Genomic DNA, 22,119 nt, shown 5'->3' with positions numbered 1-22,119 from the left:
TGGTTCCAACGTCACATAAGCAATTAACTCTTGAAAAAAAAAATTAAAGATCATTATTTCTTCTGATTACATTCTGTGGATGTGTACACATTTGATGCCTTTCCGAGCCATCATATCTTGAACATTTTGTATCTGTTACTTGAGTGCTGCTCTGTTGAGGAAAAAAAATTAAAAATGCAACAGAGCTGTCATCATATAAGAGTCAGTGGAAGTTACTTGAGTCAGAATTTTTTAAATTGTGTCTTAACATTGTCCAGGTGGTGCTTCATTGTCCTTTTTTGTCTCAGGAATTCAATGGAACATGCTTTGCTAAATATTTACAGCTTGTAGCAAAGCAGCATGTTGTAGTTGTTTGGAATTGGTATATTTAACAGGACAAGAAGTTTTTTGAAATCGTACAGAACATGAAAATAAGATGTTTAAAGATAATGGAATATTACTAAGACTGTATTTAAAGTTTTACTAGAAAATTATTTTTCTCTCTTAAAGAAACTTTAACCTGCTTTCCTTTGGGGAAGAAGCTGAAGAAGAAGAGGAAGAAGTCATTAGAGTTAGTCAGGTACTGTATCAAATTATCCTCATTTTTCTTTTCAACTTAATTACCTTTCTGCATGTTTGTGAAAAGCTTTAAAGTTCTTAGTCTTGTTCTTTTCTATGAGTTTTGAACAATACTAGAAATTGCTTCGGTTTTTAGGATTCTACTGTTTTAACATTTTGATAAAAACAGAGGTTTTTATGACTTTAAAGGTGCCTTCAGTTACTGCAGGGAATTCCTACATTTCCATGAACATATCGTTTTATAGTATAGTTCTGTGTCTCCTGTTTAAAATTCATGTAGGTGATAGGTACTTCATTCCTCTTCAGCTCCTTAATTTAAATTGTGGGATTTTATGGTAAAATACTTGAGTTTTGAAGATCATCTTGTGCATTACCAGTGCATTCTTAGTTCTTATGTGTATTCATTATTCTGTGTGCAAAATGAAGTGGGGGTACTGTGGAGAAAATAGTCCATTATCATAATTTAATGTTGCACTCTTGCGAATTGTTCACCTTCACAGAACTAGGGCTGCATAGGTAGTCTTTGATCGAACACTTCCTTCCCTGACTTTGCAACTTAAATAAAGTTAATTTAAAAACTTTTCAGTAAGTTGTTACTCTTGTTTCTACCGCCGACCAAATAATTTCACTAGAGCCCTAGGCTTTCTACAGTTCAGGTACCTCTCTGCTTCAGATAGTGAACAGGGTACATGATCCTGAGTCCTGTACCACATAAGTGAAAAATGGTGGTCAGTCCTCAGGAATTAGTTAAAATACAAAAGAAAAACAGTGACTAATGATGGACAATATTACAGTGAAATGATGTCAGTCAGGATGACAGCAGAGTAGTTTTAAGTATTTTTCTCTTTTTCAAGTTGCCAGTCAGACTAACTATACTTGTTTTTCTTAATATGCTCATCTGCGGTTCTACTCTTGATATATGTCTGGCTTTTAATACTGCATTTAATTCAGTTGCTTTGATGTTCTTTCTTTCTATGCCAAATACTTGCTTTTCAGTTTAAAATTATCTAAATAGAATGTGGCTTTCATGATAAGCCTAATTTCAGTGTTGTCATGCTGTCTTTCAACTCAGCCTTAAAATCTCATTCTCCTGTTTGTCATGACTAAATTATGGACTAGCTGTAGCTGGATAAGTAACCACATCAACTGTTTATGAAAAAATTCTGTTCATTCTTTACAACAAAATAAAACCTTCTTTTCTAAACCTCACTGCTTGTTCCTAAAAGGTCTAGATCAGTATCTTTGTAGTTCTGGATGTTACCTTAATGTCGATTGAGTTAAAGTACATGAACGTCAGCACTAACTTTCATTCTCTTGATATGACAAATGGAAGGTCAAAGTTAATAATGAGATCCTCTGACATTTACAAACTCAAAATCCTTCTATGAATTGCAGTAAGTCTTGCTTGTTTCGGTGTAAAAAGGGTGTACTTTGAAGGAGAGAGTTTGAGGAAAGTCTGCAAGTAACTGAGGAATCCTCTAATAGATCTGGGAAAAGGGAACATTTTCTGTTAATTTTTAGTGTAGTGAGGCTGAGCCTAAAATTTTTCGAGGAGCAAATGAAAACTCAATTTCAGGTGTTTCAGGGTATCTACACTTAGTCTACACTAGGGAATTTATTTTGCCTTTGCTGCAATGCGTTATCAGCCTCTTATTTCTGAGGCTGTACAAAGAAGGGCAAGAAGAATAACTAGGGATATGGATCACAGTAGCTTTAAAATTTAGAAAAAGGAGAAAAGAAGGAAATTACGAGAACAATTTTTTCGTATTTCCTGCAGTATGGTGATTGAGACACAAAAATAAATTAACAAATAAACATACAATTAAAAATGTATTTCTCCCTCTTGTAATTTAGGTTGTGAGCATTTATGCCACAAAACATGATTAAAATTATAAACGCTTTCAAAAAGAAATTAAATGAGGGATTAGGGCCATTGGTGTCATTTAAGTGTTACAGGTCAAATTGTGTCTTCTGTAACAGGGGAGTCTCTAAATTGATATATTATAGAGAGTATGAATCTTAAGAGAGAAAATTTGTGTACCTCAGGTGGTTATAGGAGGCAGAGATGGCAGGGTTAGAGAAGACTGTGTCAAGGAGGGGCAAGAGCAGAACACCTACATGAGGGAGGGTAAGCGAAAAAGTAAAAGTGATTCCAGCACAGGCAGTGTGCTTACCAAGAGGGGTACAATCCCACAGCATCTGGATATAGCAGACAGAGTTGGTTCCTCGTAACAGGGTCCATCAGCAGTCCTGAAAATGACAAGCAAGAACCAAGGCTGAGGTCCCCAACCACAGAGTCCAGTCAGGAGCAGCAAGAGATGGGAACAGAACAGAGGACTGGAGACAAGTTTACAATGTGGGTCCAACAGGCTTATCTAGAATAGACACATGTATACTTTCAACATTGTTCAGGTGGTGAGTATATTCTTAGGCCTGAGCTGGAATGGTGCTCATGGGCACAGGAGCTCCCGGTAAAACCCTTCAAGGCCACAAACCCTGTTAGTTCACTCAGGGATCTGACAGTGGGCCCCCCACTGGTTGTTGATTAGTGTTTGAACTGAAGCTTTTGATGTCCAAACTGCTGATTGTCTGTACTTGTTTGGAGCACTTTACAATACACCCGCCCCCACTCCAAACACACACACCACTCTGTTGCTGAATGTGTTAGTCTTTGTTTTCTACATAATAAAAAGTTGAAGTTGTGTTTAAATGGGTAAGATCTGTCCACACAATTACTGTCCTCCTGGAAGAATTATGCAGTGCATCTGCAATGGAGACATTCGGGTAACAATACAGACTGTTTCTATAGTAGAGATTTTCACTCTGATTTCAATCTGAAATTGAAGTATATTTTTCTTTTTTTTTGGATTATCATGGGGAATGCTTTTATACTGTAGTCTTTCTGCCAGAAGAACTAATGTATTGTTAGATTTATTTGACTCCTTGTGTCAGTAGATGATTCCTGCAGGATGTATTCCAGGTTGATATATTGCAGTTTGTTAATTTCTTTTTTTTTTCTCCTAAGGATCTAATTAGTGTTCTTCCAGTTAATAAGTACTGTCTTGTGCATGGTAGTTCTTTGAGTTGTCATGTGCCATTCTTGGAAAGTCAGGGTCTTACCTCTTCATTCACTCAAGTGTATATGTGCTAGACTGTATCTTTATGATATGTGATTATTGGCATGACTAAACAATCTCTTTCTTATTTTTTTCCTCTCTTTGCTTTAAAACTAAGTGCACTGGTATTGCAAAAATAGTTTTTAAATCCATGGAGTCAATTTGATGCTTCTCTTTCTGGAACACTTTCTCTGTTCTTCTGCTCATAAAAATGTTTATGCTTACTAGTTAGATGAAAACTAATAAGAAACAAGTTGCCTTTTTCTTACCATAACCGTTTTTCACTATCTATCCTCTTAAACACTGAAATAAATATTTTTCCTTTTTTTTTTCTTTTAACAGAGCATGAAGGGAAAAAGTAAAAGTAGTCATGATCTACTGAAGGATGATCCACATCTGAGCTCAGTTCCTGCTGTCAAAAGGTTAACATATGATTTCCAGTTTCCAGAACAGATTTACTTTCAAGTTGTTACACCCGATTAACATCATGTGTACTCATTGTTTGTCTGTCACTCTTTAAGGATTTAAGAATACCAGTGCTGGATCTAAGAAAAAATTTCTCTAACCCACTGTCACCAACACTGGCTATCAGTGGATGCCCAACAAAGAATTAAAGCAGAGCAAGTGTCATGTTTATCAGAGTGGTTTCCCAGCCTCCATCAACTTTCATCTCAAGGGACTGTCAGAGTTTGATGTGGTTCATCTATTTAGTAATCTTAAATAGAGCTCTCTTCAAAATATGTGTTAAGTCCCTTGTAAAATTATTTCTGTTCACACCATCCGGTCTGGTACAGGAAGAAGTATCTCCCCTTTTTGTTCTGAACCTGGCTGCTGCCAGCATCATTTGATAAATTCTAACTCTCATTCTGGAAGAGACAGTGAGCAGTCAGTCCCTTTATACCTCTCTTTACCACAATACTTTCTTAAACCATCTCTTTTCTAGCCTAAAATTTTGAAAGTTTACTCAAATTTTCTTCATGCAGAAGTTTTTCTCCACCATGGTTATTCTTGTTGCTCTTCCCAACCCTCTGACCCTGCTTATGCTCAAAAGTATCTTTTTTTTTTTTTTCAAATCTAAAAAAACACATCAAAAATGAGGTGAATCATAAATCTGTATGCTTGGATAAAGCTGGGTTTCTTCTCTATTTCTTTTTAATATTTGTTAAATTCTGATTCTAACCACAGTCCATATATTTTCTTTCAATTTTCTCATCTTAACACTTAACTCCAAGAATTTGCTTATCATAAAATTGTGGAGTAGTTTACTTTGGAAGGGACTATTAAAATTTACTGCATCCAAACCCCATGCAACGGGCAGGGACATCTTCAAGTAGATCAAGTTGCTCAGAGCCCCATCCAACCTGGCCTCAAATGTTTCCAGGGATGGGACATCTACCACCTTTCTGGGCAGCCTGTTCCAGTGTCACCACCCTCATTGTAAAAAATATCTTCCTTATATCTAGACTGAATTTACCTTCTTTTAATTTAAAACCACTACCCCCTGTCATACCACAACAGGGCCTGCTAAAATGTCTGTCTCAGTTTTTCTTGTAGAGCCCCTTTAAGTAGTGAAAGGCTGCAGTAAGTATTCGAGTCTTCTCCAGGCTGAATAACCCTGACTTTCTAAGCCTTTCGTCATTGAAGAGGTGGTCATCTTCATGGCCCACCTCTGGAGTCCTTCCATCAGGTTTCTGTTTTTTTCTGGGCTGAGTATCCCAGAGCTGGATTCAGCAGTCCAGATGGGATCTCATGAGAGCAGAGCAGAGGGGGAGAACCCCCTCCCTTGGCCTGATGTCCATACTGCTTTTGATGCAGCCCAAGATACAGTTGGTTTTCTGGGCTTCAGTCATGTATTGCCAACTCATGTCCAGCTTTTCATCCACCAGCACCCCATGTCCTTCTTGCAGGGCTGCTCTCAGTCCATTCATCCCCCTGTCTGTATGGATACCAGCAGTTGCCTTGACCCAGGTGCAGCACCTTATTAATGTAATTTATTACAACACATTTAGAGTTTCTGTGATGGCCTTGGTTACTTATTGATTGCCTAGAGCACACTTCAAAGCCTTGACTTTTGTGACCCATTTGATATTCCTTGCTTTTTCTCTAATGTAACTTCTTCTTTTAATTGTGGGACAGAAGAAGTTTCAAGGCTTTTTGTTATTAATTTGTGTTAATTAACAGTGGCTATGTTAGCTTTAGTATATTCAAATAGATTTCTTTTTTAATTCACTAAACTGTAACTGTATAACAAATTAAAATTTTGTTGTTAAGCTAAATTTGAGAATGCCTGTATAAGGAAGACTTTCCAAAAATAAGCTATTTGGAATTAAATGCTTTTATTGTTTGATATATGAAATCAAAACCATCTTAAGTGAGTTTTGGTGGGTTTTTTCTTTTAACTGTATACATTATTGTTTTGCTTGGATAGCTCAAGATATGGTTAGACTTCATCCATTGTATGAAAGTCCATAGTTTTAAACATTTCTAACTAGGAAAAATTGTGATAGTCAAATGATAGAAGATTATATTAATTGATACTTTTAAGATGAATGTGATGATGACACAAATGACTAAGTTGACTAAAATTTCAGGTAGCTAACCAAACAAAATTTTTTATTTAAGAAATGGGTTTTTTAAATGGTATTTTAAATCTCCTCTAGAACTTCAAAGTAATTACATTTTTTTCTTTTTTTAGTGGAACAGCAAGTGAGGAAAAGGATTTGAGTGAGGTAAGTAACACTTTTTTACAAATAAGTCTGTTTTTTACTGTGTGCAAATTAGATTTTCTTGGGAGAACAAATGCTACTTTAGAGATTTTTGAGAACTAGGTCAAGTCAGATTTCCAGCAAAAGCTGGAGGCTCTTTCAGAGCTCTGAGGTTTGGCCATTTTGAACATTCACAGCAAGATAGAGTTAGCACACTACCTACTGTATTTTATAGAAACTGCTTCTTCTGTATTTCAGTCAGTAAAGTAAGTGTATGGGATTATGGTATATGGGTTATGTACCACAGAGTGGCAAACCACCAGCATGATAAAAACCTTGAAATTGCTTCTAAAAAAAAGTTACAATTAAGTTTGTCATGAATAATGATATAACTGCAATATTTGAGGGTGAGTCTGCTTATGAGCGAGAATCCTGTTGGAAAGGTTTCTTCCAAGAAAACAAAATTTCAATGCATACTTATCACTTAAATTGTATTGATGAAGACTGCCACCTCTGAAAGACATGAAATCTGAATAATCAAGCAGTAACATTCAACTAAACATGGAGGGTATTCTAAATACAAGAAAATTGTCATGGTTCAGAGCAAGCTCTCTAGCTGTCTCTGTCTCTAATCATAGGTCATGGGAGTGCGCCTTGGAGTTGCTGTTGAGACAAGGATAAAATATTTGACTAGGAATATAATCTCCCGTTCCCCAGACTGAATCCTGAAAAGTGCTGTTTTATATATCTATCCATCATGCACAAGTACTAACTATACTGTTCCCTGACACACTGTGGAAGTAAAGGAAGACCATAATCTGTCCAGTTCTTCTGCCTAAAAAAAAAATCTGCTTGCACCCTGTTCCCTCCTGCTTTTTCCAGAAGGCATAGTATGAGTTCAGTTTTTTTGACTCTTCTCCATTGTAATTCCTTCTGTGCAGGAGCATTTAAGCGTTAGAAGTTTTTGGAGAATGCTATTTAATTAATAATTCCTCAGATGTTCAAATAGCCCTTTGTTAAGTGAACTGGATTCAGGGAGTACAGAACGTGGACGTGTTAGGCTGAAGAATAAAAATTTAAATAAATATACCTGATTAATCTGAAGTAGGAAATAGGAAGACTTTTTTTTTTTTCCTGGATAGGTATTCTCCTTAGATTTCATTTCATTGAAAGATTTTAGTTAGGATCTAGCATTTCAGGCAGTTACTGGAGTCTTGTGAAGTGGTACTAGTATTTTATCATCTCTCTTAGAGTTATTTCAATTAACATGTCACAGGATCACTTTCGCATTTACACGGCTGCGACATGTTGGTAGTTTTATAGCCAATCATATGGTCACATAATTCTTCCAGATCTCCCTGCATTCCCCAACAATCCCTAGCATATAAGAGAAACTTATTAATATTCCCTAAGCACCTGGCCTTGCTGTTCATGCTATTAAATATCATCCTGTTTCTCTTACTGCAGTCCTCAAAGTCATACATTTCATTCTCTGAGAGTCAGACCCTTTGTATTAACAACACCGTATAGCTATTTCTTAAGATGCTTTTTGTACCCAAAGCATTATGTGAAATGTGTTCACAAGATTGAAAATTTTTTCCCCAACAGTATAATTTCTCCTTTTTGCACAATTTGTTTTCCTCTCCCTATTTGTCAATGAGTTGCTGAACAGTAAGGTTTGTGCAGTATTATGTACAAATAAAACTTGATATCCATCCCCAAATTCAATAACCTTTTTAAACAGGAAAATCATATTTCATACAATAGCCATTAGTCCTTCTGTCACAAAGTATCTCATTACATTTTAATTTTCATAGTAAAGAGGAGAATAGGGCAACTCCACCCAGATAATAACAGCAGCAAAAAGTAGTACAGCTTTCAGGCAGGCAGTTTTCCATTTCTGTGTCACATGGGGAACACCCATCATCCAACAGAACAGCCCTTTTGAGGTGTCAAATAGTTCAGTCTGGGTGGAAATGTGTTAATTCTATTAGTTGATAATGAGACTTCTGAAAAAGAGGAGTCTAAAAGATAGAAGGTCAGGTGGAGTTAATGAGACAGAAGAGGGACTGAAAGAGAAGACTAGGCAGAAGAAAAGAGTTGAGTTGCAGAAGGGAAGAGATTGAGGAAGAAGGTTATATCCTATTTTCTCAGTTTTCTAGAAGAAAACCAGTAAAATCCTGTGCAAAGTGAGGGTAATATTAGGTTTGGGAAGTAGGGGATTTAGCTCAGTAGGAAAAGTTGAACTATTTTGTCTCTCCCATTTTAAAATACAATCCATGGAACTCCTCTCCTGTTACTCAGATTTCTGTAATTTTTACTAGCTTACTAATTAGCAGTTGCAATCTGTCCAGAGATTGCTGGTTTTATTCCAGAAGTTCTCCTATCCAACTGTTTCAGTGAAATACTCTTACCTAAGCCCTAGCCAAATCTCCACCTCAAATACAGTCCTGTCGCTTTCTTTTCTGGATTCTGCTCCCTGCCTTTTAGGGCTGTAGTCACCCATCTCCCTTACAATTTGTCAAGTAAGCACATCCTTCAGAAATTTTCATTATCTCCTTTGTCAAACAATACCTTTCTGGTAAATTAAGGGAAATGCTCATCCTGTTCCACTTTTCTCTTTGTCTGTTTAAAAAGAGCAGACAAAACACCCAGAACAACCTTTCAGTTATTTCACTGGAAAATATTCAGCTCTTTTACTGTGCTAAATATTCAGAGATTTCTTTTTGTATTCCTGACTGGTCTTCTCTTGCCTAAATCTCAAATCTAAGTATGGTCATCTGAAGATTCCTAAATAGTGACTTAAGTACAGCATCTGAAATCCAGCTCTTGATTTTTCTCTTCTGTTCCCAAAATTGTGCCCCTTGCTGCTTTTACTTTTCTACCCTCTCTCCCTCCATGTTTATGGACATGGTCTTCATGGTGCTCTTCCTCCTAACTGTCCATCACACCCAGGACATACACATGGTCTTCAGAGTGTTCCTTTCCAAGAGCTTACATCCTGGCTGTCTCCTGGATACAGTTCCCAGGAACACCATTTTTAAGTATCCTTTCTCTGTGTGGTTAAAATTAGTCATGTAGTATCTTACACTTTTCTTTTGCTGATTAGCATCACACCAAAGTAAAAGTAAAAAGATATACTATGTAATCTTTGAGCTGGCATTCTTCCATTAAGGTTCATGCAGACTTCCTTCTTCAAGGAAGAAAGTAATCAAACTTAGATCCCTTCATCTGATCAGGCCCCATTTTCATTCTACAATTATTTCTACCTCCAAATGTCTTCGAACAAGGTAGTTTATCTCCTTTTGCCCTCTGCTAGGACCTGTGTAGCAAGTTGGGATGATTGATTCCACACGTTTTCCTGACTGGAGCCTGTTTTGATCAACTTAGTATTTGTAAATTTCCTCAGAGAGACTGATGGGCTAACCTCTTCCATCCCATCATGACTGTAGTATAGCCCTGTTGCAGGCAGTTCTTGAATTTTGTTTTTCTTTTAGTGGAAAATGAAAGTTTAGTGTATTGCCTTGTTCAAATTTTTGATTTGTGAACAGTGACCAGAGTAATATCACATTGCTATGATGTCATCTGTAGACCTGTAAGAGTTGATAGTCTACAATAGATTGGTTTTAATTTTTTTAACCATACAAAAAAGATGTAATTCGTGTATGAAAAACTATTATATTTCATTTTTGTTTGTTCCCTTTGAAGCAAATTTTTTCAATATGTTTGAAAAGTTTGATTTGAAATGAAGTATTTTTCTTTGGAAGAGATTACATTTATAAGAAAAAATTTCCATATTCAACATTTTGTAGTAAAAAATCTAAAGGAGTTTTACCATTTCAAATCAATAAAGGAGGAAGAAGAACATGATGAAGATGCTGATAGTGTAGACAATGAAACTGCTAGTCATGAGAGATCTCAAATAAAGGAACGCATTGCCAAGAAGTTGAAAATTGATACAAGTGAAAATGCTAAACAGCAATCTGAAGAGGAAGAAAATAAGCCAGAAAAGAAAACAACTAGTCGCAGGTAAGGGTTGTTTTATTTGTTTTGGTCTTTTTTCTTTATGTTATTTACAGGTAAAGGTTTTCTTCTCAATTCCAGTTTTGCAGTTATAATGTTGATAGGGTAAGTGTTACTTAAAAGTACTGCCCCCTGCCCACCTCGAACTGTGGAAGATGAGCTTGCCTATTGCTTTCTCATTTCTTAGTTTTGTTTGGCAGTTTGAACCAAGCAGGTAAGTTACATTTTGTTACACTCAGCACTTATTGATACCTTCTATGGGAGTTTTATTTTTCCCTGTGAGTCAGAAATGAAGAGCATTTGTCTTTGTCATGCCTTACTTTGTCTTTCTGCTCAGTTGTAAGATGGAGTTTTGTAGCTTTATCTGTGATAACACATAGTAGTTGTCCATCACTGAGACTTGCAGAAAACAAAGGCTTCCTAGCCATCTGGTGAAGTCTGGTTTAACAGAGTAATCATTCTTGCAGTGTACCGGCTTTTCCACACTGTAGTTGGTTTTTCTTTACGGATATAAAAGCGTTGGGTTCCTGTCTCGTAGTTTAGTTGTGCCAGTCTTTGTGAATGTCTGTACTGATTAGCACTCAATTTTCAGTGAGTGAATTTGTTTTCTTGGAGTCTTGTGTCTTCACAGTCTTTCTTGCAGAGTGGGTTTGGGAATTTCTGCCAAATAATGTTGAAATTGCATAAAAACACTCATCACGTATGCAACTGATGAGTAGTGGCTCTGATGTCAAACTTACTAGGAATTATTATCCAGTATTTCAATAAATATGGATTCCAGAAGTTACTGAAAAATTAAGACCTTGCAGTTAAAAAGTTAAATGTATAAGTTTACTTATTCAGTGAAGACTTACGGGGGAAACATCAGAAAGGTGGTTTAGCTTTTGTGCTCTTAACTCTGCGCAATAGCTCTAGAAACTAAAATGTTCGTGGGATTTAAGTGGGAAATTGTGTCCTTTTCTACGTCTTCCCCACTATTGATTTGCATCTCAGAGTCACGTCAGGTACAGTCAAGAAACCTTTGTAATTTGAGCAAATCCAAATTGGTTCCACTTACTTTTTCTCAGGCCTAGATGGTGTTACTTCTGAAGTTCCTCATAATTTTATGTTTGCTGAAGAGAGGACTCAGTACACTTAATAGCTGGAGATATACAAGCAAGAGCATTTGACATCAAAGACCCAGCACAATAACAAAAATAAAGATACAGTAAACAAAACCTGTAATTTAAATGTATATTAGATATTTCTGTCATGTGATTTCCTTTTAGTTAGAGGCAAGGCAACCAACTTTCATACTTAGTCAGACTTTATGAAGTCAGCAAGATCTGTATGGTCAGTTCTGTAAACTGATGTTAATCCATTTCTTTTGGAACAGCACGTAAATCTGATCTTTTGTAGTCATGTGACGATATTGTGCTGGTTTAAAGGTAAACCAGCAGGGGAAATGAACTCAACTCAAAAGAGAGATTATAAGTCAGAATAACAATTTAATAAAATAATACAATAAGTATGATTATACAGACAAACAATTGGTTTTAACCCACAAAACTCAAATGTATAACCCAGCACCCTGGGGCATGAACAGAGTGGTGTTCTTTGGCCCCCTTGAGTCCAAAGTAAAAGGAGAGGGGAAAACCTGTTGCAGTCTGGTTGAAAAGTGGTGGTTGCAGTCCAGTCAAGAGCGGTGGTCTGCAGTCTGGTTGGGAATGGTGGTCTGCAGTTTGGTTGAGAGCAGTGATCTGCAGTCTTTCTCTGGATCCCACGAGTGGTTAAAAAAGTCCCAAGACTCCAAGATTATATATCCTCCAGTTCAGGCAGGAATGCTCAGTACCTCCCTCAGGGCGGGGGGTTCTTTAATGGGTGTGAGGACAAGAGTACCCTCCTATCTCACAGGCCTCTTAACACCTAGTTTATAGCCTGAGGAGTCAGGCTCTATGTGCAGATGGTGTAAATGGTTCATTGATACCAGTTTCTGGGAAATGGCATGGAAGGCTATAGAATACACAGTTTTGGGTTACACCCATCCAGTGATGAACTAGTCCCAGTTGTTCTAACTAGGACAGATATGTACACCATGATAAAACTCTAATTCATGAACATTGGTTTTTAGTTTTCATTGTTTCTTTCTCTCTACAAAAGCATGTGAGTCGCAGTACATGAAATATAGTGTCGTGATTTTATGGCTATGTTAGATATAGCTAGGTACTTTTACAAAGAACATATACAAGACATCTTATAAAAACCTGTTGCCTTGTTTTCCTTTCTGATGTCTTTGAAGTTGTGCTGTTTGCTGCTTTGGCAATTGGTGGCTGTACTATCTTTGCTGTAGACAGTTGGTCCACAGGAAATATACTGATGTATACTGATATTGATGAGTATGATAGATAACTTTGATCCCAAAATCTGTTTTCTAGTCCTGTGGTTGAGATTGACACATAATCCCACTGATAAGTTACATAAATATTTATCTAGTGTCGGTTAAAATGGCTTTATATTAGTATGTTGGACAAGACTACATGGTGGTAGTTTTCTTTCTCAAATCTTGCAAACACTGGGCTGACGGTTTTCTGACTGCAGAAAGTAGTTGTTCCTAGTTTTCAATACTCTTGCCTTCAGTGATTGATTAGTGTTGCACCCTAATAATGTTTGTGATAATGCCCATAATATTCTCCAATACAGAATAAGTTTAAGCTTCTCAGATTGAATGAACTGTTCTTGATCATGGAGACTGAACAAATACAGATTAGTGTTAAATAGCTGTATCAGATAGTAGAGGCAAGGATTCAGAAATTTGAAAGGACTCCAAGAAGCTCTGTGAAAAAGAACCTTGAAGTATATGCCAGCAAAATAACATCCTAAGAATACCAAGAAACTTTGGAATCTGTTTGTATTTACTACCTACCTGTACTACCTACCTGCCCACTAATCATTTTAACTATCTCGGGGGCTTTATAGGGGTGGCTACTGGAAATAAAATGGTCTAAGGTGTAATAGCAAGTTTGTAGCATGAAGGAAACACAAAGCTAGAGGATACCCTTAGGAATGAGATAGTCAGTGCCCAAGCTTGCATGATGTTTTGTCCTATTTTCAGAGACGTGCATAGTAAGTCTGTAAGCTGCTGGCTCTGATTGTGGTTATTCCATTCTTTCAAGGTAACAGTAGTAGTATTATAGCCAAATGGGTTGTCTTAACTCAGAAGAGGCTTTTATGGGTTGTATTTTTAGCAGTTGGGAGTTATAGCCTTGGGTGACACTGCTTAGCATCACAAGTAACATAAATTTCTAGACTTACTGTTTTCCAAATAATTGTCTGACATCCTCTGGCATGAAAGTCAAAGCCATTACTGTTTGTAATAAAGTGTTATTAAATTAGAGGTCTGATGAGATAAAGTAAGATAAACAACATCAAGTTTCATTGTCTGAAATAGTGACTATTTTCTAATGTACTGGAGATGGTAGATAATATACTCATGGGTGTTCACCACCCACTGTAGTCGAAGTCTGTGCTGATCAGAGGCAGAGATGTGGGAGGTGCAAACATCAAGCAAAAAGTTGGATGGACCATACATAGCTTGAGGGTAATGTCTACTAACATATCAGTTGGCCAAGAAACATCTGATACCTATCAAAATTGCTCATCTTATCAGATATTTAAATGTGCTAATAGAATAATTGAACTAAGAATATTTTTTCAATGTACTGTCTTTAACGTGCGTAATTTTTTTTGCAAATCTGTATTCATTTGGATCGGTCCTGTTTCTTTCAATACAAACGCATGTGTGAAATCTGAAGGTTGCACATCTGTTTCAGAGAATCAATATGGAAATAATAGACACCATCTCAAATTCATAGTACTGAGATCCAGTACCACTTCTAAATGCAATCATATTGAAATGCTCAAATGGTGAAAGTAATTTTAGTCATTTCAGTATGCATTTTAACCTTCTGTGTATGTTTTAAAAAATAATTGCTATACTTTAAAATTGTATATTAGATAAGAAACCTCAGGAAAAAGAGTTTCCCTCTAATTCTGGCAAGTTGTTAGAGAAATTCCACAGGTCTGTTGTTTTTTTTATACAGAGCTTAAACCTAGACTTCAAAGTATAGAACAGCTGCTTACATGAAAGAATGTATGGAGATAGAAGTGTTTTGCCATCACTGCAAGAGTAATCAACTTTATCAGCATTGCATTGAGTTTGTAAAATGGCAGTGGCTTAAGATGACCATCTGAAGGCTTCAGAGTAAATAGTCCTCTTCTAGTTTGGTAATTAAAAATATTTTTTTTACAGTTCTTTGTATCCTGTAGGTGGAGCTCGGGCGCTACACATTTCTCATTACCAACTTTAAAAATTTTCAGTGCTTCTTGTTTGCAAGACATGCAGTATGTAAATTTGTAGAGAGTGTAGTTCGGTCAGTATTTAGCTAGGAAGTGTAGTCTATTCCAGTATTGAGATACATTGCTCCTAACAGTACCTCATCCAGTTTTACATTTTAATTTGTCTGCATTTAGGTTGTAGCAAATTAATTTTTTTCCTGTGGCTTTTTCTGAAATTCACTGCAGTATGCTGTATTTTTTCTTACTTCAACTACTTAAATTCTAATTGAGTCCTTTTGATAAGCTGTACATGTTGAGTTCTTTCAGTCTTTCACTGCAAGACATTTTTTCCAGTCCTCACATCACTTTATGGCTTGGGGTTTTTTTTCTTCTTTAATTTTTCAACCTTCTTTAAAGCACTTTAATCATTAATCTCTTATTAGCCTTGGTAGTGCTGTGTACAGCGAGCAGCAACTCTTTTTTTTTTCTTACTTCCACCTCCCTGTTCATTCATAGATTGACCATATCAGTCCTTGCTGGTATTCCACTGATACAATTATGTTGCTAGGTCTTTCTGGATTCTTTTCAGTCATCACTCTCTGAGAACTAGTTTCTCATTTTGTACATTTATTCTGTTTTTTACTTCCTAGATTGTGGCAAATAGCTGTCTTTGGCTTTTGTTTTGTTTAGCAAGCCTAGGTTGCCCAGTAGTTCTGATATGAGAATTTGCTACTCTGACAATTTGTGTAATTTGCTACTAATGAATTTAGTATGAGTTCCCTGGAGTCAATAGATATATTTCTAGTCAGTGGTTAATGTGTCACTGACAACTGTTTTAAGCAGTAACTTTGTAACCCAATTCTTGAAGATGGTCTTTCCGCATGCTTTTTTTTAGAGACTTCCTTACCTGTAAGTACTAGGATACATATTTTCTTGTTTCACATAGTAAGAGGGTTTATTTAGGCTGACTCTCAAATTAGCCAAGTTAGTTACCAGTCAAGAACTCATGCTGAATTCTACTAAGAAACTCCCCAATGTTACAATCAATACTCTGAAGCCTTTTGGGTTTTGACTAGTGATTTTTCTGTGGGAGGTTTTATTGAATTATTATATTCTAACTTGCTTCAAGAAGTACCTTTTTGTGTGTAGGTAATACAGTACAAGATTTTTTTAGAAAAGGTAAATTTAATAAAATTTAATAAAATGGATGTAAAATTCATTTAACTGTTTAGATGAGCACATGTAAACTGATTAGTTTTCATTTTTGAATGTGTAATGAAACTCATAACTTTAGCTGCAGTTCATTATAATACAGACAAACCTATTGCCCTTTTATCATTACCCTTTAAGTTGAGATTCAAAAGTCTTTGCTGAAGTCCATAAAGTGCCTGCTTTTAGAATAATGAAAAATATCTCTTAGATGCTAAAATGATAGAAGAAAAAAAATCTGTCAAGTTTATATCACTAGATATACTGTACTGCTGTAAAAGATTATTGCATGAGATTGCCTTGACAGTTGCAATTTCTCCTGCTCTTGTATTTTTTAATTTTTTTTGTATGTTACTGTGCTGCCTACAATTTGAATTTAATTTTCCTAGAAATTTTGGATTCTTACGTGTGAGTGGTGCAGCTGGAGGGAGGGGGTGCCATACAGTGGGACCTTGACAGGTTTAAGAGGTGGACCTGTATGAACCTCATAGAGTGTTATGGGTTGGCAGGGACCTTAAAGATCATCTAGTCCCTGACCCCCGTGCCATGAGCAAGGATACCTCCCACTAGACCAACCTGCTCAAGGCCTTGAATGCTGCCAGGGTTGGGGCATCCACAACCTCCTTGGGCAGCCTCTTCCAGTATCTCAGCCCCAGTAAAGAGGTAGAGTTTGGATTATTATATGTGACAAAGTAGTGAAATTATCCAATTATTTATGAATTGACTTTGCAGCATAGAATATAGAAAGCTGCTGCCTACTTGTGAAGATCAACACATTCTCCAGGATCAACACATTCTCTGTAGTTTTAAGTGCTTCTGTATACAGTCCTTGCCACACATATGCCAAACTCAGCTTGAACTCAAGAGTTCAAGGGACATGCTTGAAGTGGTGGGCTACCTTTGAAGAATTTTGGAGATTATGTCAGAAATTAAATAGACAAAATAATGGTCTGAGAATTACTATCATACAGCACAATACCTAGTTGACATTGTAAGTGCATTGTAATGGTTCTGATTTACGCATACCTCCAGTGGTTTGTGGGTAAAACTCTCCTGCATTCTAAATACGCAGTTTAAAACTGTGTTATCCAAGAGAACGTGTCTTGTATTTTATTGCCGCAGCTATGATATGCAGAAGTGTGTGAGCTAGAGCTACCTGAAAATTTTTTATTTTTTTTTGCCTGTGGTGTTGAGAAGAAACATAGACACAAATTGGTGGGAATTCATTGTCTAGGTGGGAATGAAAGTAATCTGAAAAAGGAACTTATTGTGATGTATTCTTTTAAATTTAAAATAATTAATTCTTTTAAAACACGACTTGGTTGATTGTGTGTCTAATAATTGTAGTAGCTCTTCTAAGTTTCTACCTCAAAACTATAAACATTTAACTTCCATATACTTGTAATTTATAAACTGAAGGTTTTGTTTGTTTTTGTTTGGAAGTTTTTGAGGTTCTGTGAAGGTGTCTTTATACACTAGATCCTCAGAACAAGAATGTTAGATATTTTTAAGGTGCCTTGCTGGATCTGGACCATGGGTGATGTTAAACTAGAAAATCTCACACACACAAATGCACTATAGAAGTAAGAGGAGAAATGAAGAGAATTAGTGCTATATATTTCAAGAGCGTCTGAAAGAAGGGAGATGGTTTCAGAGTATTTTGGTTGGTATTGGTATCCTAATTTTATAATTCTGTCATACACAGAGTCACCCACAGGCCATATATTGTCTTATAGTCATACCTACCTACCTACACGTCCGATGTTCATTTTGGTAGGCTTCCACATTAATTTATGTGTATTTTGTATGCTTTGAGTGACTCGTCTTAGCATACAAATTAAATAAGGACTTGAAACCAAATTGCTGATTTATAAATTGCCATTTGTCCACCATCATGTGGAAATTGCTCACTCCTCCAAATGTTCACATGACTGAATGATTCCAGTAAAATTCACATATAAGCCTGAGAACCAATGAAGTTCCTTTGGAATTTTACAATCATTGTATGGCATGAAGGATAAAGGGAAGGAAGGAATATTTTGGCTAAAAAGACAGAAGAAGTCCTTACCCTTGGGATTGAGTAACTTTTTTTTTCTGTAAGGCTGTCTCAAGAGATTGCCATCTTGTGTTCCTGTCCACTTGGCCCCATTTTCTAGCCAGTTTTTACTCAACTAGAGTGTTACAGTTGTGGAGTTCCTCGTAAAATAGATTGCTTATACATTAAATTACATTAAAAAAAAAAAGCTACCAAATCTGAGCCAGAAGTAAACTGTCATAGACAAGAGACTTTTAAGCAAGTTTTAGTGCTGCAGAAAGTGTGTGTGACCTTCTGTTCACAGTACTCTATAAAAGATATCAGTCTTACAGTGCAATGGGAACGGCCTCTTGATGGGACTAGAACATTGAATGATACTTTTGTTTTAATCCTTTTATGTTTTATCAAGTCATTAGGTTGTTAGTTTTTTTCTCATCTTCTCCACTTATAGCACTAATGCTTTGAAAGTACACTTAATTGATATTTTCTTACATACTTCTTTTACTCAATGCATGAGGGATCACTCACTTCATCCTGACTATTTTTCTTGAAAGATAGGAATAATATTTGATTTAGCTAGCTGTAATGTTTTATATTTTATCCATTTTTCTTTAATACTATTTATAAGTTACTTTTTCACTGATGAGGTTCTCTGTTTAATTATCTCAGAAAATGAAAATAATTGTCTACTTTTCCTTTGGTAAAAATGAATTCTTGACTTAACTGTTTAAGTTTAAGAAGCTAGTGTAATTCTTTTTGCCTTTTTTTTTATTTTGTTCAAGGAATTCAGTATTCCAGACGTATTACATATAGAAAAGAAAGATTACTTCAGAATTGTTTTTAGAAATACTTTAATTTTCTGAATAAGACTAGTAGTGTTATCCTTAGTGCTAAGGATTGCATGATTCTATTATTCTTTTCAAAATAATGTAGATTTTTCTGCCTTCTTTACCTTAATAACATTCATTCTAAAGAAAAAAATAATCCCAGACTTACTCTTTGTAGAGTTAATGATTGGCAGTAACTTAAAAGCAGACTATAGTATGTTAAACACAAACCCAGATTGTTTGGGCACAAAACTCAGAATCCCAGCGCTAAGATTTTTCTTGGCTGAGCATCAAAGCATGTTAATAGGTATAGTGTTAGCCTAGGACAAAGACAGAATTGTTACTGTGGTATATTTCATCCTGCTGCTACTTGGCAAGACTGTATTTTTAGGTGAAGTCTGTGTGTGCGTTTGTCTAGTCACCTGGAAAAAAAGGATGCGTAGATGACCCGTAAAAATGCAGTTAGCATGATGGAAGGTGAGAATGTATAATCCTTATTATACAGTGAATTGTTAGCACTATATTGTGGGTAAGATACCATTTCAAAGAACTAGAGCGTTCTCAGTTGTTTAGCTGCATATGTGATTTATTTTTTTTCTGGTAATGAAACAAGACGGATTTAGCAGTGGTATAGCCATGTATTTTTTAATTGCAAAATGTTCATGCTCCGTTTGCTTTCTTTGTTTCAATAGAGTTCAGTAGTATGGGAAGAGACATTTTGAGGTTTTTCTTTCTATTATAGAATACATATTTTGTAAATACATTTTAAAGCAGTACTGCAGTGAAGGATGACTGTACTGTCTTCAAACATATTCTTTAAATATCACATCTGCTGTTTGACTCTAGATAGTCAATCTATATTATAATTCAATATTTAGTTATTTTTGCATGCCTTACTATGCAGCAAAATATGTAATAACTATTTTTAATATAGTGTAGGACAAATTATATTTTTTATCAGACTCTGGTTGTGGAATCTGGTTGTGAAATTCGATTATTGCCTAAAAAGTTGGTGTGTTATATTTTTGGTAGTTATTGGTTAATAGTAGCAGTTGATAGATAGGTAGTAATGAAACCAAATAAATTCCAAACTTTGTGAGCTGAATCACAGAATGGGTAAGGTTGGAGGAGAGAACAGTGAGTCACCTGGTCCAATTAAGCAGGGTCATCCTAGAGCACTTCCATCAAATGTCTCCTCACTACAGTTTTCTAATAGTTGTAAGCGTGAAAAGCAATTTATTAGATGTTTTAACAGAAATGTGTTACCTGAATATTATCACCACAAGTAATTGTATTGATTATTTCTGCAAAAGTTCTAAGATTAATCAAGATTATGAATAGAATTTGTGTCAGCAGAAATAAAGAAAACCCAACTGGAATCCGTATAAGGGTATGTCTGCTTTTAATGAGAAGAAGCTGTTTATCTAATGAAAATGGAAAACATCCAAAAAGCCTGGACTTTGAGAGGATAAGGCAAAAAAGGCTACTAGAATCATTTAATCCATTGTTTTACCTAATAGAGCACACAAGATTCTCTTAAATTCTTTTATCTCACTCATCTTTTGGTGGAAAAGAAATCCCATTTTAATGTAGAGATTTTTGCTGAAATACACCCTACTAAAATTTCTTTGGTAAGTCCCTTTCTTCTTAAATAAGTAAAAATGCTGCTCCTTTCCAGTCTTTCTTTTGACTCCTCTTAGAGCCATTAGACCCTTTTTCACTCATCTGCTAGCCTTTTTTTAGCATGTCTTCATTTGGGAATTGTACCAAATCTCTCTTGGACTTTGATGCATCAAGTAGACTGAGCATTAATCTTCTTTTGTGGCAGTTTACTGTTTTCCCTAGTCTTTGTTGTGTGTATACTTGGTCAGAAATTATGCTATGTTCTCTTCCTTCATGTGGGAGGCAATTGAGCTGTGGACAGCTTGGGCCCTGAATTTGAGTGGTTGCAGCTGTGAAGTTGTGAAGGTATGTAAACAATGAAGATGAGAAGGTGGACAGGGAGGACAGAGCTGCAGGGCAGCTGTGATAGCCAGAGAGCCTGGACTGTTTGCTGAGTCACCCTGAGTTGCAGAAGCTATAGAGCAACCAGTCTGAAGATGTGTATGTAGTAAGGACCCCAGTGGTGGTGAAACACGCTACCTAGGGGAGGCTATAAATTGGCCTTGTTTGTATAAAATAAAGGCTTTCACTGCGTGAAATCCCAGTGTGGTGCCCATCCCAACAGCGACACCTTCACACAAGATAGTTTGATGTCTCTATATTCATAAGTTGTAGAAATAATTTTTTCATAGTCCTAAGTTACTGGCTTTGTTGTATTTGCTCAAGAACACTTTATCAGTGTCAGGCATATAATTATCTGATATATATTTTCTCATTATAAATAATGATATAACGCTACAGTTTCCCCTTCTTTCATCCCCTGCACCTCTAGATTTTTTCCTCCCATTTTATTCAAAACCAGTGTTTGCCATTTTTCAAAATTCTCTTTAAATATGTTTTAAGAAACACTTGAAAGCAAATTGCCCTGTTACTTTTTTTCTTTCTGCTGCTTATTTTTAGTGGATTTTCTTTCCTGTTTGGGATAACTCAGGAAGACAGAAAAATGTCGTCTTCAGATGTCATATCTGCTTTCTCAGAGAATAGGAAGAGCTATTGAATTTTTTTTCCCCTCTACATTTTAGGTACTTTTCCTTTTTTTAGGCTTTAATCCCTAACATAAAAAAAGATTTAGAATTGTAAGGGGTTTTCTGTATATGCTCAAAGATGAATGTCTGTATAACTTTACCTGTGTTTGTTGTCATAAATAAATGGACAATGGTTATTTAACAATCAGTTTTCTGTGTAAAAATACTTTTACCTCAGTGAAATAATATCTGAGGCCAAGTTAAGATTTTTTTTTCTTGTTTTGTACCATCTTTTAATTCAGGGCTTTGGCAGCAAATTACAAATAACCAGCTTCACCCTCTATTCTGTACAGCTGTTTACTCTTTGTATTTTCCTGAAGCTTGAATATAAAATTAAAGCTACTGGTAAAATCAAAGTATCAAAGCCAACTATCCTATGTTTAAGGCATCTTTTTAAATAAAATTTTTATTAGAAAGTAGTGTGAGGGGGGTTTTGTATTCTAGTATGTTAAAAGTTTGAAAATAGGCCTGTCTATGAATGAGCACCTGACAGAAAACTGATTTGGTGAATTCATGTAGTTTCTTCTTCTGGAGAATGCCATGATAAAATGGTCTTTGTTCCAAGCTACCTTTACTAATAGCTAGACCAGGTACTGCCATTTTCTGTACAGCATGGCATTTTGTAGAGACTGCCTTTGTTACCAA

General features: G+C 35.9%; 1 protein-coding gene across 1 annotated transcript in view; it reads left to right on the top strand.

Moving 5' to 3' along the window:
- The window catches only part of CWC27 (CWC27 spliceosome associated cyclophilin), a 93,321-nt gene that overhangs the window by 6,296 nt on the left and 64,906 nt on the right, over positions 1-22,119 (top strand). The window contains exons 7-10 of the mRNA XM_018070327.2: positions 490-559; positions 4,017-4,096; positions 6,370-6,403; positions 10,233-10,408. Coding sequence (XP_017925816.1) covers positions 490-559; positions 4,017-4,096; positions 6,370-6,403; positions 10,233-10,408 — 360 coding nt within the window. The remainder of the gene's footprint in view (positions 1-489; positions 560-4,016; positions 4,097-6,369; positions 6,404-10,232; positions 10,409-22,119) is intronic.

This window comes from Manacus vitellinus, unplaced genomic scaffold (assembly GCF_001715985.3).
Source record: "Manacus vitellinus isolate BGI_N305 unplaced genomic scaffold, ASM171598v3 scaffold_18_pilon, whole genome shotgun sequence".
Lineage (NCBI taxonomy): Eukaryota > Metazoa > Chordata > Aves > Passeriformes > Pipridae > Manacus > Manacus vitellinus.
Note: the sequence above shows the minus strand (reverse complement) of the source record. Positions and strands in the feature narration are given on the sequence as shown.